Source organism: Nelumbo nucifera, chromosome 3 (assembly GCF_055504915.1).
Source record: "Nelumbo nucifera cultivar China Antique chromosome 3, China Antique-T2T, whole genome shotgun sequence".
NCBI lineage: Eukaryota > Viridiplantae > Streptophyta > Magnoliopsida > Proteales > Nelumbonaceae > Nelumbo > Nelumbo nucifera.
The window spans coordinates 103,268,270-103,284,712 of NC_142651.1; the positions used below are offsets into that span (position 1 = coordinate 103,268,270).

Sequence of the window (16,443 nt, forward strand, 5' to 3'; positions counted from 1 at the left end):
TAACTAAAATTATTTAAATACCCTTAACTGGAAATGTATTTACTAACTGCCCAACTCATTTGTTTTTCGTGCAAGTGCTACATTTTGCCGCACACCGTTGGATGGTCGTAAAACGGAATACGATTATGTAAAACTCATCCAACGGTCATGATTCTATCGTTTTCTGGAACTTGAAAACCCTACAAAACCCTAAACCTAACTTCTCACAACTTCCTCTTCTCCATCTCTGCGGCGCTGTCGTCTCTTCCTCCACAGCCTCGACGTACCTGACGATCCGACCTGCGCGTAGTAGAATTAGAACCCTTTCTGATTCTCTCACGCGCCGTTTAGCAAATTCGGCGCGTTTTACAGTTGCGTTGTTTGTTCATCTTGGTTTACTCTTTTTTTTTTTTTTCTGTGAATCGCAGAGCTGCCGGTGATAAGCGAAGATGAGTCGCGGAAGTGCAACAGGCCCCAAGGGCAAGAAGAAGGGAGTTACGTTCACCATTGACTGCGCAAAGCCGGTCGAGGATAAGATTATGGACATCGCGTCACTGGAGAAGTTCCTTCAGGAGAGGATCAAAGTCGGAGGTAAAGCCGGTGCTCTCGGTGACTCCATTACCGTCGCCCGTGACAAGAGCAAGATCACTGTTACCTCAGACAGCAACTTCTCTAAGCGGTACTTGCTTATCTTATCTCCTTTTGTGTGTAAGATGTTTATAGTGGTTAAATCATGAGCTCTTTTTGCTTATCTTATCTTTAGTATCTTTTCGCTTTATATTTCGTTTTCTTTTTTTTATTTGTTTGGTCAGTTGGTGTTCGTGGAAGCATTTGTTATTTTGAGTTGCTTCGATGTTCTGCCGATTGATGCATTTTAGATGCTTGTATCAACCAAAGAGGAAACGATTTTGAGTTTGAAATTTGTTTGCTTGGAATAAAAAAATAAATGTTTTCTTGATTGTAATTCAGTTCTGGAAATACCCATTTGATAACCAAAATTGGATGTTTTGTCAAGTTCACCAACCTGCCCTAGTTTTGCTCAAGTAATCCATCCGATTATTCCTAGCCACAAATGAATGCAAGCCACTTTAGACAAGGCACTGTCATTCAAGTGAATGGAGTCAGGAGTTAATCATAAATTTGAACCCCAGGCCCAGAGGAAATTTAGTTTGCAGCTATCTGCACCATTACAAATTTCTCTTTGGAAAAGTTGCAAATAACCAAAATCCTTTTTGAGTAGTTGGATGGTTGAAACTTGATATTTGTAACCATTCTTTTAGAAGGTGTTAGGCGCCTAGAGGCCATTCTCAAACTTCTTGTGGCTCAGTTTTGTATGTTTTAACAGATTATACCACAAAAATCTGTAGATATTAGTCGTGAGGTTAGCTATAAAAGCATGATATCAGCTTATTATATGGGATATTCCTACCCATATCCTTGTTTGGGATATAGGAAATGGAGGGTTATTCCCCATTTCCCATCTCTGTGTCTGTACCCATATCTTTATCTGACTATGTGGACATCATAGGTTCTAATATACATACAAGAATAAGTTAGAGAGCAATTTATAAGACACTGTTTGCAGTGCAAATACGAACTGGATACAAATTTTGCACCCAGTTCAGTTTTGTATCTGTTTGTTTGTAATTATGATTTGAAGTTTTGAACACCTTTCTAATTTAAAATGTGTACTTTTTGCCTCGTTTTCACTCATTCTTGCAAATTGATGCACACTACCTTTTACCTTAATTATCTCGTATAATGATATAAAGTGGGAATCACATCATCTAACTTCCCACCTCACTCCCAAACAAATAACCTTTCCCCTACCTCCATTCTATTCCACATAAGGTGGGGATCACATCATTTTACTTCTCACAAAGAAATAGGACAAATTCAAACATTAGCAAAAGTAAACCAGAATTTACAGTTAGCCTGTCTACACTCCCATGCATTTAAACCAATGCCAAAAGAACTGAGCCTAAGGAATTTCTTTGTTTGTGATTGTCTACAGGGATTTAACAATTTGTAAGGAAGTACCGACCACTTTCTTTGATCAGTAAGCTCATACCACTCTGTAGTGGTTTATGACAGTGTTTAGAAAGCCGGACTGGACTGGCTGGTTGAACCGTGACCTGGGATCTTGACCGGTTTGGTCACGCCCAAATAACCAGACTTGTTCAAAACCCAGTGAAAACTGGCTGGCTAGCCAGTTTAACTGGTGAATCAGCCCCGGTTTCATAAAACCACCTGGGTCCATACATAAGTGGAATTTTAAAATGTTTGTTAACAAGATTTGAAGCCAAGACCTCTTATTTTCATAGATTACTTAATTACCACTAATCCACTTCTTTACTTGTGCCAATTAATGACTCTTTATTATACAAATTGTATTATTATGCACATATTTTAAAGAAAATGTAAATTAAAAGGCTTGAACCTAGTCATTTGTTTTAAAAATTAAGAAACTTACCATCCATCCACCATATGTTAAGTATATTAAAAGTTGTAAAATATATTATATGTAATATTTAATTGATCTGTAGTATATATGTATATGCCATGTCATCACGTTTTGACCTTTGGTTCGACCTCGACCTCGATCGAACCTCTAACCTCTGAACCTCTCCCTTCTTTCGTTCTATGCCCAGTCTGGTTATCTAAAGATGTAATCCAATTAGGCTTAGAGCCTGTTTGGGAGGGCTGAAGCTTTGGTTAAGTTGCTTTCATTTATAAGTCCATTTTCTTTTGCTGAAGGACAGCATGCATGCTTTCTAGGTCTTTCACCAAAATTTCTTATATATGCTGTCCAGGTGGGGTCCACTTCACAAATACCACATGGGTTCTTTTAGAGTATATGTACAGCATTTATACTTAAATATGTAAAGTGATGTGTTTAGCAGACCATGCTATAAAAGATCACTAAACATTAGAAGCCTAATAGAATTTGGCAAAATATAAGTATTGAGAAAAGACACGGTTTAAAAAAACCCAGATATAGAATGATGATATAAGCATTAAGTAGGACACCTGTTCAAGTCTCCGTAACTCGGATCTTGAAAAATGGAAAGTCATGTCCCTGCTCATCGTTTCCTGTGTCTTGCATCCATATATGTGCTTTAGTCTTTCCTTGTCTTCTATTACCTAATTGTCTACTTCAATTTCTCAGCAGATTCTGTTGCAACCATTATACACATTTAACTGATGTGATTTGATACATAAAAATTAGAAATAATTCTTTTCCAAAATTTCTTCCAGGTATTTGAAATATCTGACCAAGAAATACTTGAAGAAACACAATGTACGAGATTGGCTCCGAGTGATTGCTTCAAACAAAGATAGGAACGTATATGAACTCCGCTACTTCAACATTGCTGAGAACGAGGGGGAGGAGGAAGACTGAAGATTCGGATCAGTTTTCATTAGTTACTGGTTATTTCGTTTATAATATTAGATCCTACTATATATTTTTGGGCAAATTCTAAGGTTTACTATATTAGATCCTACTATATATTTTAACCTGGTTTTCCCTTTATGATATTGTTAGATGGATGGATTTCCTCAAATAGAGATCTTACTTGAGAAAAGATATATTTACATTACCGTTGCTGATTAATTGTTACATAGATCCTAACTCGTCACAACTCTCAGGTACTAGACATGTGTATCCATTTCCATAATGGGCGGATGGCATCATGGAGGTGCTGCTGATAAGTAATAACAATGACGGGAGTAATTAGGGAAAAGACCAACACAATGATAGTGTGTAATCTGATTTGAATTTTATAAGGTTAGTTTCAGGGCAAAATCTATGTTGATTAACTACACAGTGAATCAATGATGAAGTAGTAACACATTGCGCTTGAATTTTTTAACATCATCAACAAAAGTTTAAAATATGAACCGATAAAAGGTAAGTAGACGTAGGGTTATCAATGGATTCTGGAAGTCTGATATCCAATTTAACTCTAAATTGGATTATCCTAGATTTCGATCCAATTAATAATTAGCTGTGTGGCTTTATCCCCATTGGATCTGATTAAAATCTTAGTTTGATAAAAATTTATATTTTATGGAGTACAAAAATGCAAATATATAGAGTTCAAAACCTTTTTTTTTTATTATTTTGTATGTATTTGTACTGTATTTGTAATGTATATATTTGCATTTGTACTCTTTCTAAACTGAGCAGTAGGGATGTATAAAGAGTGGATTCAAATTGGATATGATTATATTTGAATTCGATTTCAATTAAATACATGTTTATTCAAATTTGATTCGATATTTGATGGAGCTTAAAACTAGTAAATCGAATTCGAATTTGTCTCGACCATCCAATATCTGAATTCAGTTCAAATTCAACAATGCAAGGGTTTGTAATTCAAACTAGAATAAAACTTGCATGTTGTTGAAGTGGAATAAAAAGAGATTTAATTTAAACAAAATCTAAATCTGTTTGCAAAGGGTCAAGCATTGGAATATGTTAATGAAGTGAAATTTGAAGTGGAATAAAAAGAGAGAACTTTTGTGGTGTCACGCAGGATGGATGGATGACAATGTTAAGATTAATAGGGAAATGAAATAATAATTTTTATTTAATCTTTTAATAATTTTTAAATTTTTAATGAAGTCCAATTACTCTCATTTTATTTAATCTTTTAATTTTTAAATTTTTAATATTTTATCAATAAAATAATAATTTTAACGTTAATTCTAGTACAAAGCCGACGGTTTTCCTTCTCAACTCTTTTTTCATTATTTAGTTATTTAATTTTTTATTAATAAAATATAAAATATTATTTTTTTATTTTTTTAATATTTAAAATAATTTTTTGTAATTATTTAAAAAATACAATTGTTGTCTACTTGTCTACATATTGATGCATTTTTTTAAAATTTATTTATCATGTAAAAGATCTCCTATAAAATGTATATGAGATACATGGAATCAAAAAGTGTGGCATACCTACAGAATGCCACTATGAGTGTGGATTGGTTTGGTCCACACAATCTGTTCACAATTCAGAACAGTTGTGGATTGTGGTGTAGTGTGGATTGATCCCTGCCATAAGATGTGGTGTGGACCAATCCACAACTACCAATTTATCATCCACACTACAGAACACCCCCTAGAACAGCACAAAGGTGACCTTCCATTCAAGGAAACTGTAACAATGGATTCCGTATTTCCATTAGATATAGCATCTCCAAGCCTCCAACTGACAAAATCGGGAAATTTCATGACCTTCACCTGAGAATATGAAAACCACATGGAGAAAAACATAGCAAAGGCCGGTGATGTTATGCACAGCAGCAGCTCCTCCATTCAAGCTTCATAGCGTAAAAGGAGTGAAAATGCATAAAAGAAGAGGCAGGGGAAGTACCCTTGACCGAGGGAAAATGGAGTGACTCTAGAGAGATGTGAAGTATCCTTGACCGAGGGAATGCGGATTAAATTCAAATCCAATTTCAAATCAAACATGATAAATAGATGTGAGTTCTGATCTGGAGGTTTCATTCATATAGGAATATAAATGATCCTAACTCCTATTCATTTACAGCCCTAAGTAGATCATGTGTTTTTACCAAAACAGAAAGTAAACCATGCGACATCGTAGTAGGTTATTGCTTTATTCAATTTGAAATTATTCTTTAGTATCAAAGTTGTTTATAATAAAGTGGGATTTTGAATTTAGCTAAAACTATCTGTATGTAGATTTTTTTATGGTAAATTTCTTAAGTACTCCTATTATTTAGGAAATTGGGTGTTTACATATTGTCTTAAAGTATCTGTAAGTTTTGTAACACTTGTCTAAAACCTCTATTGCCGTTAATTTTCCATCAAACTCCATTATATGTGACATCACGTGATAGATATATTTTCTAAAAATTCCTAAAATATTCTAAGAAAATCCCCTAAATCCATTCCATCTCCTAGAAAAACCCCCTAATGCATCACTTTCAGCTTTCCCCTGCTTCTGTGGGGCGCCAATGTGAGCTCAGAAGAAACAGGATACAGTTCACGACCCAAAGTTCCACCAAACTGTAGAAATGCTCGGACTTCTATCTCCCAAATTACCATCCATCTCTCTTCCAAATTTACGTGGAAAGTGAAGGCCTTCATCTGGTTGCACATATACTCAAAATGAAGGCTTCAAAAAAGTTCAGATTTTGTATTATCTTTGTAGAAATGAGCAGCTTGAATATTCCCATTTCATGGAAGTCTCTAACTTAGCCAACTAACAGCTTCGTCTAAAAGGTATTACTGTTCTTAGAGGTAAAGGCATGTCCATGTCCACTGTTCGCCTAGTCCTGCAAAAGGTATTACTGTTTATTCAATTATATATAAACTTTACTTTCTCTGTTACAGCCTCAGAGATCCATATTTCTCTTTTTTTTTTTTTTTCTGGTTATGATCTATAGGTGTGAGAAAGAAAACCCAAATTGATCGAAATCAAATCAAAATTCGGTTAATCGAACTGGTTGGTCCGGTTTTGGTTTGATATTTAAAAAGATCGAAGGTACGGTTTGATTTCGGTTAACTAAAATAAAAAACCGACGGTTAACCAAATCGACCGATATACATATATTTATATATTTTATGTATATTTATCATGTATATTATATATCTTTTATATATATCTTTTATATTTTTTATACATTATAAATTAATAAATATGTATTATATATATAAATATATATTTATAATATATAATATATTATTTATTTTTTAAAACATAATATAATATTATATATATATATTTCTAGTGTTTTATTATATATTTATATATTTTTATAATATATATTGTAAATAATAAAAACCAATGAACCGGTGAACCGAACTAATAATTAACCAACCGGTCAACCGATTAATTGATCGGCTTTAATTCAACTTCAAAAAATAAACCCATAGTTCAGTTAACCGAACCGTGAAAACCCCTACTAGGAGCTATATGAATATGAATGGTTGTGGAAAGACTTAGCAGAGAATGGCATGACTTGTCCAGCAGTAGGAGCTGAGTACATCCTCAAAAGGGTCTGAGATAATAAAAAGTTACACAGGTTAGTCTCAATCACTTTCCTCACCTTTGTCAGGCCCCCACCACCCTTTACTTTCTCAGCCCCAACAATCATTTTCTTCTCTTTGAAATAGAGAGGTTCCAACAGCTTCAAGTAAGTAACAAGCAGCAAAGAATAGAACTAAACGGTAAAGAGAAAATTACAATGACGTTGACACTTGACAGTGATGATGAGAGTGTGAAGCAAATTAAAGCTCTTGAAAATTTTCATTAATTGGGTTTTATTTTAAAATTTTGAGGAATAGTGGAAAGCAAATTAGACATTTTGTTTTTTTTTTTCTGTTAATGACGATGTCAATTGTCAGAAAACTTAAGGATACTTCAAGACAATATGTAAACATTAAGGGTAAAAATAGTCACTTTACTAAACCATAGGGGTACTTTAAGAAATTTCCCTTTTGCCATTGACCCAGACAACTGAACTGTTCGACCCAAGAACCATCCAGACAACTAGTTCTGTTTTACCCCAAACCCAGTCCCTAACCAAAAACCATTAAATTGGTCAATGACTCGTTGACCCAAACAGTCGAACCATAACCCCGCTCGACTGGTTCAACGGCTTAGCCGTTTTTTATTTTAATTATTATTTTTTTTTTATTTTTTTCCAGAATGGGCCATCCCATTCAAACTGGACGATCAAACTATTGATCCGGAAACCAGGGGCCAGAATGGTTCCGGTTCCAAGTCATTTTTTAAAACATTGGTTAACGTTATAAGCTTATGCTACTGCATTGAAATATCTGGGATATGTAAATTTATGCAGCCTTCACAACTCTGCCACCCTGCTTAGAAAAACAGATGTAATGGATTGAGGAGTGTATTCATCTTCTCAAAAAAAAAAAAAAGGAACCTGAGTGTATTCAGGTGCTGAGATGTCCAGTGTTCTCGTTCTCAACTAAAACTAGAAAAATCAGAACAAGGATAGTAATTTTCTCTTTTCGTCCTCTCTTCTTTGTTAGCAAGAATAATCTCATTAGATAAGTAGCATCTTTTTACAGCAACGGAATAAAGACAAAATCGAATCTCAACCTATGAACACCACAAGACTGCAAGGCACAACCAGAGCAGTATCAGGAAAAATCAAGAATATTGGTTTAACGTCAGACACAACTTAAATACAACCTTTGCTTCATTTTGCACCAAACTATTGGCACAATCTGTGGGTAGTTGTAAGAGGTGCCGGACTGCCGGGTATGCTATTGATGAAAGCGGAAGGATTTGTCACTATCTAACAACATTGAGCACTCCTCTTGCAGTTGCCTGTTAATTAAAAATGTTGAAAGACCATGTTAGGGCTGGTTAATGATCATTCAAATGAGAGGCATTTGGAATTGTTGAAAGAGCTTACCTCAAAGAAGGAATTGAAGTTTAGGCGCAAGAGGAACCGCCTCAGAAATGGGGCACGTTGACTTCCAGCAAGTCTGCTGCTTCTTAATATAGTATACAAGGAATTTGATTTTTTGTTGAATTCCTGAGAAGAGCACAAGAAAAAAATATTGAAAGCAGAGAAGGTTATAGCAGGTTATATCATTGCAAATTGAGTGGCCATCGACTCTCTACTGCTCTGGCGCTCCCTTGTGGGCTTACAGAAAAGCAACCACACACCCACACCCACACCCATGGCCACCTGCTCAGACATGAAGTTGCACCATAGAATTTATAATGCATACCTGAAGCTTATCAGGGTGTGGGACAAAGAAATCTACAGCACAGAGCTGCTCTCTTTCTGGATTTCCCAAGGCACATACGCCATCAGAAACACTAACATGGCTGAGATCTGTGCTGCAGATTCCTCTGGCATACACATAATTTCAGCTCTGCCATGTATACTTTAATCTTGTAACACAAAAGTGTCTTGATGTTACCTCAGTTATCTGTTCCAGTTCTAATGTATTTGCATTGCTGTCATGGTTTTCAATATTCCAGCAGAATTGCAGGCAGAGTTTCATTATACTGTCCAATATCCTTGACACAGATCCAATGTCCAAGAATGACTGCGAAATCAAAGCAGACAAGTATCTGTAGAAAATGTCCAAATTATGTCATCATTCATCATGTACACCAGCACTAATACAACACTAAAAACAAGAAATTCATGTATTTCACACCAGTTAACAAATGCATAAGCTTAAACCATGTACTGCAACATTTATACATCACTAGAAACAACAAAAGCAGAAACTTGGTAAGCCTTGATTGCAAAGTCAGACACCTTACAATCCCATTCTTTACCAATTCACCTTCACCCGGAAAGTAAAATGGTTGAAAACTGTACAAAGACCCTACCCTCAATTAAGGGCCATCAATGCAGTCTTTGATGCAGAAGCAAGATCCAAAACTCTCATCCGTCAGTGTCCATGAAATTTAACTGAACTGATTAGCAGATAATTTCAGAAATTAAACAGAAGAAACAGAGAATGCGACCGATCCAGAAGAAAGTTTATTCTTGAAACAAGTGGCAATTGTTGTAGTCTTTACCATCTACAAATAGGTAAATCTAATCGTGACTTATAATAATGAACTAGGGTAGGATTTCAAAATTAAAGTTGTGCACAAGAGCCAAAATTTCAGTACCTATGAGCGCTGAATTAAGGGCATTGTACAAGCTTTCTTTGGATGATCCATCTTAAATAAAGATGTGTATTAGATCTAGAAGGCACCAACTCATATCAGTTTCAATGCTAATTTGGCATTGAAAGAAACAATTTTTCCCTGGTCCACAGTTCACAGGTATAAATAATTCATGCTCTCCATCATCTTTACTTGAGCATGAATGTGTGTATTTGTGCATTGACACTAACACAGTTCTGCCAGTTCAGAAATAATTTTGTGCGACCGTAGTTCTTCATATACATTCAAGTAAACCCACCCCAACTATTTATGGCCAGATGGACACATCACATAGCAGTTCCATTTTGTCTAGAGCTAAGTCCTTTATCACTATTTCCAGGAAAACCCTTTGTCTTTTTCTTTTCATTTTAATATCGAGATCATCAGAATCTTTTAAATAAAAAAAAAGAGAACCAAGTTGCAAGTACAAGAAAAAATGGCAAACAAGACAGAGGAGCACAGATCTTCTGTGGCATTCACAATTGGCCATTGTGGTGAACCCAACGAATTCAATGATGTGTCTCAAAGCCTGTTTTGACAGTTTCTCACATGTGAGAACTTCCCATGTTAAAAAATGGATCTATGACAGCAATAAAGAACAGATCATGGTGTTATGACCAAGGTTCAAAATATTGATACGCCCGATACGCCGGTAGGGGCGTATCAGGCAAATCGGTACCTTTTTCTTTACTTTTTTTTTATTTTTTTTCAAAATCGGTTCAGGGGGGGCAGTTTAGAGCTCCTCCACCCCCTGAACCGGTCAGACCCCCGATACACCCACTGTACAGGTGTATCGGAGAGGTCCTGGAACGATACGTATCGGCGATACATGTCAATACTTTGAACCTTGGTTATGACTGGTGGAATCCCCGTGATAACTTCCAAAGTTTGTATCTCTCTGACATCCCTCTAGCAACTTCTGGAAGCACTTACCTCTATGGATCATCAAAAAAACCTGTTACAGTGGGAGGGCAAATTCAATTAACTCCCAAGAACGCCTCAACTAGCTCATAGAGCACCTTCCCCACCATCAGCATTGATTCCAAGAACATCAACAATAACCAGAACAAAGCCATCCATCTTTGTGGGAAAGCCTCAGTTCTCATTAGGCTGATTGGTGAAATCAGCAATCTTGGATAGACAATTGAAACAATTCTCAGTTTTGTCTTTGATGTTCTTGATCAAGATTCTATCTCATTCTTGAGAGGTCATCAGAAAGATGCCAGAGGAGGTGGTGGTGCTATGAGGGAGTCAGACCAGATGATGTTGCCTTACCGTTGTCAAGTCATTGCTGAATGCTGGAGCAGTCATAGGTATCTTTGGTGCATAGGCTGATGGGTGTTGTCATGTTGAGGGAGGTGGCATTTGAAGAAACTTGGAATGGTAATGAACAAATCATTCTTCACCATCTTTATCTTTTTTTCTTCAACAGATAAGATTTTCTTCTCTTTTGAGATTAGTGTTGGAAGTTCAGAATAAGGATTGAGAAAAAGAGAGGGAAGAGTGAAGACAAGTGTTTGTGCAAGGGAAGAGACAGGCAATGTGGATTAATCACAGAAACACAAAACAGTCAAACAAGCATGACCACAGCATCAAGGAAACATCAAGACAAAGTCCCATTTTGGCTATGTTAGATAATGTATGCCCTTAGCTACAATCAGATTGATGTACACTAAGTTTTACATATTAAATAAAATCAGTTCATTATTGTTTTATGTTCAGATTGGTAAGTTTCTGCGAATTACCACTTAAATTGGACACTTATGAAACGTGTTAGCTTAGAAAGTACTCAACCATTGGATAGGCGGAATACCAGAAGGAAAACCATTTACCCTTGGATAGGCGGAATACCAGAAGCAGAAATCGGCGGGATCTAGACCTTGTTGAAGACACTGCTTACTTAGGTGAAGAAGTTAGTTCAGTGAAGGTCTCCAGCTCGTTACAGTGGAGACCCTCGAAGAAGTTGCCGCTTAAGAAACAGGAGTGTGAAGAGCAGTGAGGTCTTCGACTATGATTCGGAAAGATTGAAGACGATGAAGATTTTGCTGTTTCCGGTTCAGATTTTGAAGAAACTGTTAGCTTGGGAAGTATCAATCTCCAAAAGCCAAGAGATATATTGGAAGAGGATAGTCTAAACACCGAACTGTTATTCCTTGAGGAGGAGATGGATCCGCAAGATTCTGGTACTATCAAAACGCAGAGAAGAGTGAGCCTTAGCAGCAGAGAACAGATCTCTCCCAATCTGGGTATGCCATACAAAAGACAGGTGGGGTTGGAAACACCGAAAGAGGTAAGGCAGAGTGCATTCCGACTAATAGAATATGTGCAGCTTAGTCAGGACATCAGGCAAGAGAGACAGGAATCATTCTTGGAGCCTTACAAAAGGAATTACGAGAGGGAAAGAGAAGTGAAGCTTTCTTGACTGTAGAGGGTGAGGAAGTATTGGTTGTACCTAGTCCGCTTCCACAGTTGAGTCCGGAAAAGGGGAAGGGTCTAGCCCTGATTTCAAGAATTGATACCCAGCAGCCAGTCCACATGCAACCACCTATGCTAATTCCAGGTAAGCCTGTCCATTTGAGTTTAGATACTAATTTGGGTTCTCTGCCTGTAACAGATGTCCTGGAATCCCGACCAGACCAACTAATTGGTAGTAAGGAAGTGGCCATTGACAATGATGGAGTCCAATTAGAGAAGAGAGTTGGCTTGTTAGTGTTAAAGTTTGACCTGCCCTAGAATTCTGTCTTGTTCGTTGACTGTAAAGTAAACAGCAAGAAGTAGGAGAGGAAAGAGGAAGAGAGAAAAGAGAGGAAAGAGAGAAAGGCTGGTTCGAATTAGAGAAAAAAGTCATCCCTAGATTCGGCCAGACCTGTTATTATATTATTAACTTATTGGAAAAGACTTAAGTGCCCTTCTTTAAGTAAGAGGCACTTGAACTAACATAACAGTACACATCAACATTCTCAACAAGTACAAAGACCGAAATACCCCTTCACTAACACCACTAACACTCCCCCTCAAGCTGGTGAGTATATATCATATAATCCCAGCTTGTTACATATGTAGTCCACTCTCCCCCGACTCAAACCTTTTGTAAACAAGTCTGCCCACTGGTTTCCCGTACTAACATATGCAGTTTCTATCACCCCATTCAGCACCTTCTCTCTCACAAAATGACAGTCAACTTCGATGTGCTTGGTTCTTTCATGAAACACCGGATTGGAAGAGATATGAACCGCTGCCTGATTGTCACAATAGAGCTTCATTGGAGTACTGATGTCATATCCTATCTCCTGTAGAAGGTTCCTCAGCCACACTAATTCACAAGCAGTATGTGCCATGGCCCTATATTCTGCTTTTGCACTGCTTCTTGCCACAACTGTTTGCTTCTTACTTTTCCACGTTACCAGGTTACCCCCCAGAAAGGTGCAATAGCCTGTGGTAGATCGTCTATCAGACATAGAACCTGCCCAATCAGCATCGGTGTATCCTTCTACTACCAATTTTCCACCACTCCTATACAACAAACCACGACCAGGAGCTCCTTTCAGATACCTCACAATCCTTAGCACTGCATTCCAATGTGGGACCAAAGGTTTTTGCATGAACTGACTCACCACACTAACCGCAAATGAAATATCTGGCCGAGTAATGGTTAGATAGTTTAGTTTGCCTACAAGTTGTCGGTATCTGCCAGGCTCTTCAAATACTTCACCTATATCACTACTCAGCCTCGTATTTGTTTCCATACGTGTCTCAGCCGGTTTAGTACCCAACAACCCTGTTTCTTCCAGTAAATCAAGCACATATTTCCTCTAACACAAATTAATGTCATGCTTAGATCTTGCTACCTCTATGCCCGAAAAGTATTTCAACTTGCCAAGGTCCTTTGTCTGAAAGTGTTCCTGTAGGAATGCCTTCAATCTGTCAATGCCCATTTTATCATTCCCAGTCACAACGATATCATCCACATACACCACCAATATTATTTTGCCTGCCGACGAGTCAAAACTGAAGACAGAGTGATCAACTTGGCACTGTTTCATACCAAACATCTTGACCACCTCACTGAACCTACCAAACCATGCTCGAGGGGACTGTTTAAGTCCATAAATAGCCTTCTTAAGTCTGCATACCTTACCATCCTCCCCCTGAGCAACAAACCCTGGTGGTTGCTCCATGTAGACCTCCTCGAGCAAATCACCATGCAAAAAAGCATTTTTGATATCTAGCTGATGGAGAGGCCAATCATACATAGCTGCAAGGGAGATGACGACACGAACTGACCCTATCTTAGCAACCGGGGAGAATGTCTCTGTGTAGTCAATGCCATAGATTTGGGAGTACCCTTTGGCAACCAGCCGCGCCTTCAGGCGCTCAACACGACCATCTGGCAAGTACTTAACACTATACACCCACTTATAACCGACAGCCTGCTTCCCAGGAGGGAGAGCGGTGAGATCCCAAGTGTGACTATGATGCAGAGCAGAGAGCTCTTCTTCCATAGCACGGCACCACTCTGGAGAGGTAAGTCTTCCTGGACATCCTTAGGAACAACCACGGAGGATAACAAAGAGATGAATTGGCGATGGGAGGTGGAGAGGTGGGTAAGTGAAACAAAATTGGAAATAGGGTGAAGGGTGCAAGTAAGTTTACCTTTCCGGAAGGCAATAGGAAGATCTAGGTCGGAGGCTGGTGTCGGAGCTGGAGTTGGATCTGTCGACGGTGATGAAGCTAGAGGAGCTGCAGCCGGTACACGCGGGCGATGTGTATACACGTGACGGATGGGTGGACGGTCAACCGACGGTGACACCGGAGGCAAGAACGTAGGCATGACTGGAACCAGAGCAGGTAGATCAACCACAGGAAGAGGAAGAGGAGGTGGTGATGTGGAGGAAGCAGCAGCACCGAACCCCACGAAGAACGGAGTAGACTCGAAGAATGTAACATCAGCACATACCAAGGAACGACGAGAACTGGGATGATAACACTTGTACCCTTTCTGAGTTCGGGAATAGCCAAGGAAGATACACTTCAGGGAACGTGCATCTAACTTGTCAGTCCCGGGACCCAGATTATGAACGAAGCAGACACACCCAAATACCCGAGGAGAAAACGGAAACGGAGACATATTGGGAAATAAGACACTAAAAGGAGAACGACCATCAAGGATAGACGTGGGCATCCGATTAATTAAGAAACAAGAGGTGAGCATTGCATCGCTCCAAAAGATTTTGGGAACATCCATGTGGTGCATGAGGGAGCGTGTCGTTTCTACAAGATGGCGGTTCTTTCTCTCAGCAACCCCATTTTGTTGCGGAGTGTAGGTACATGAAGTTTGGTGTATAATGCCATGTTGGTCCAAATATTCTTGAAAAGATGAAGACAAGTATTCACGACCATTATCAGAACGGAAAATTTTGATGTGAACGCCAAAATGATTGCGGATCTCAGCATAAAATTTCTGGAAGATGGCAAATAATTCACTTCTTTCTTTCATTAAATAGAGCCACGTCATTCTTGAACAGTCATCAACAAAAACAACAAAATATCGGTATCCATTATATGACATCACTTTATAAGGACCCCAAACATCTGAATGAATTAAAGAAAAAAGACTCGACACACGGTTATCGACCCTAGAACGAAAGGGAACACGATGGTGTTTCCCAAATTGACAAGACTCACAATCTAAAACAGAAAGTTGACTCAATGAAGGGACTAAGGACTGCAACACTTTCAGCGAAGGATGACCAAATCTACAGTGCCACTGGAGACGAGAAATGGATGACTGAAGAGCCGTTGACGTTCGTCCACCACCATCAAGATAATACAATCCACCGGCTTCATGCCCTCCACCAATCTTCATCCCCGTCTTGAGATCCTGAAAAACACACATAGAAGGGTAAAAAGTGATGGAGCACTTAAGGGACTTGGTCAGCTTACTAACAGACATAAGATTAAATGGAAGCTTAGGTACATATAAAACAGAGGATAGGGATACAGGGTCTAGGTCAACATTACCAACGCCATAGATAGATGACGTGGAGCCATTAGCAAGGGTAACAGATTGTGATGTTGAGCAATGAGTGAGAGATGAAAACACACCTGGAGTTCCCGTCATGTGATCGGAGGCTCCAGAGTCAATAATCCAGGGGTTGGGTGTGGATGCCAAACAAGCCATACCTGAGTGTGCAAAGGAAGTTGTGTTCTGCTGCGACTTGGATTGAACAAACCTCTCATACTCATCCCGAGGAACACTCACCATCTCCTTGCCTGGACCATCTGAGGGAGTAGAAGTCATCGGGTCAGCTAACCGGTTCTCCTGTCTAGAGCTGAAACTGGTGTCACTAGTCATGGCATGGTTGGCCCACGTCGAGGGAGGACCATGTAAGTCATAGCAATAGTTAATGGTATGTCCATCCAAACCACAATGAGTACACTTCCATGGACCCGAGCCACGTCCTCTACCACAAGCTCCCCTTGAATCTCTGCCTCCAGTACGACCACCACCACGGATATGTGTAGATCCACCACTACCACTCCTGCCAGACTGGGCTCCTCGAGCCCCACTTCTGCCACCTCGACCTCTCGACACTGCGAATGCTGATTTATCGGAGACATTAGAGTCCATAGATCCAATGGAAGCCCTCCGAAGACGAGCAAACACCTCCTCTAAAGATGGAAGAGCAGATCCCCCTAGTATCTGGGCACGTACTGGTTCATACTCAGACTTCAGCCCCACCAGAAACCGTGTCACATCAAGCTGTTCTCGCTG

At 38.9% G+C, this 16,443-nt stretch overlaps 2 protein-coding genes across 4 annotated transcripts in view; one reads left to right on the forward strand and one right to left on the reverse strand.

Annotated features, from left to right (window-relative positions):
• Positions 1-101: 101 nt before the first annotated feature.
• Positions 102-3,595, forward strand: LOC104598935 (large ribosomal subunit protein eL22z). 2 transcript variants are annotated; one of them, XM_010261234.3, is made up of 3 exons: positions 102-288; positions 408-658; positions 3,238-3,595. In XM_010261234.3, exons 2-3 carry the CDS (start codon positions 429-431, stop codon positions 3,380-3,382), a joined length of 375 nt encoding a protein of 124 aa, XP_010259536.1. In that variant the 5' UTR covers positions 102-288; positions 408-428; the 3' UTR covers positions 3,383-3,595. The 2 variants fall into 2 exon arrangements, with proteins under 2 accessions (XP_010259536.1, XP_010259535.1); XM_010261233.2 differs by having other exon boundaries at positions 129-285.
• Positions 3,596-7,986: 4,391 nt separating this feature from the next.
• Positions 7,987-16,443, reverse strand: part of GCP4 (GAMMA-TUBULIN COMPLEX PROTEIN 4) — a 73,444-nt gene continuing 64,987 nt past the window's right edge. Inside the window, exons 14-17 of one of the 2 annotated variants that reach the window (XR_735447.3) lie at positions 8,924-9,077; positions 8,407-8,529; positions 8,181-8,318; positions 7,987-8,104 (exon numbers count right to left, since the gene is read on the reverse strand). Coding sequence is in view for 1 of the 2 variants with exons in the window: in XM_010261231.3 (XP_010259533.1) it covers positions 8,283-8,318; positions 8,407-8,529; positions 8,924-9,077 (313 nt within the window). In the remaining variant the exon portion in view is untranslated. Of the gene's footprint in view, positions 8,319-8,406; positions 8,530-8,923; positions 9,078-16,443 lie in introns of both variants that reach the window. The other variant, XM_010261231.3, reaches the window with a different exon arrangement.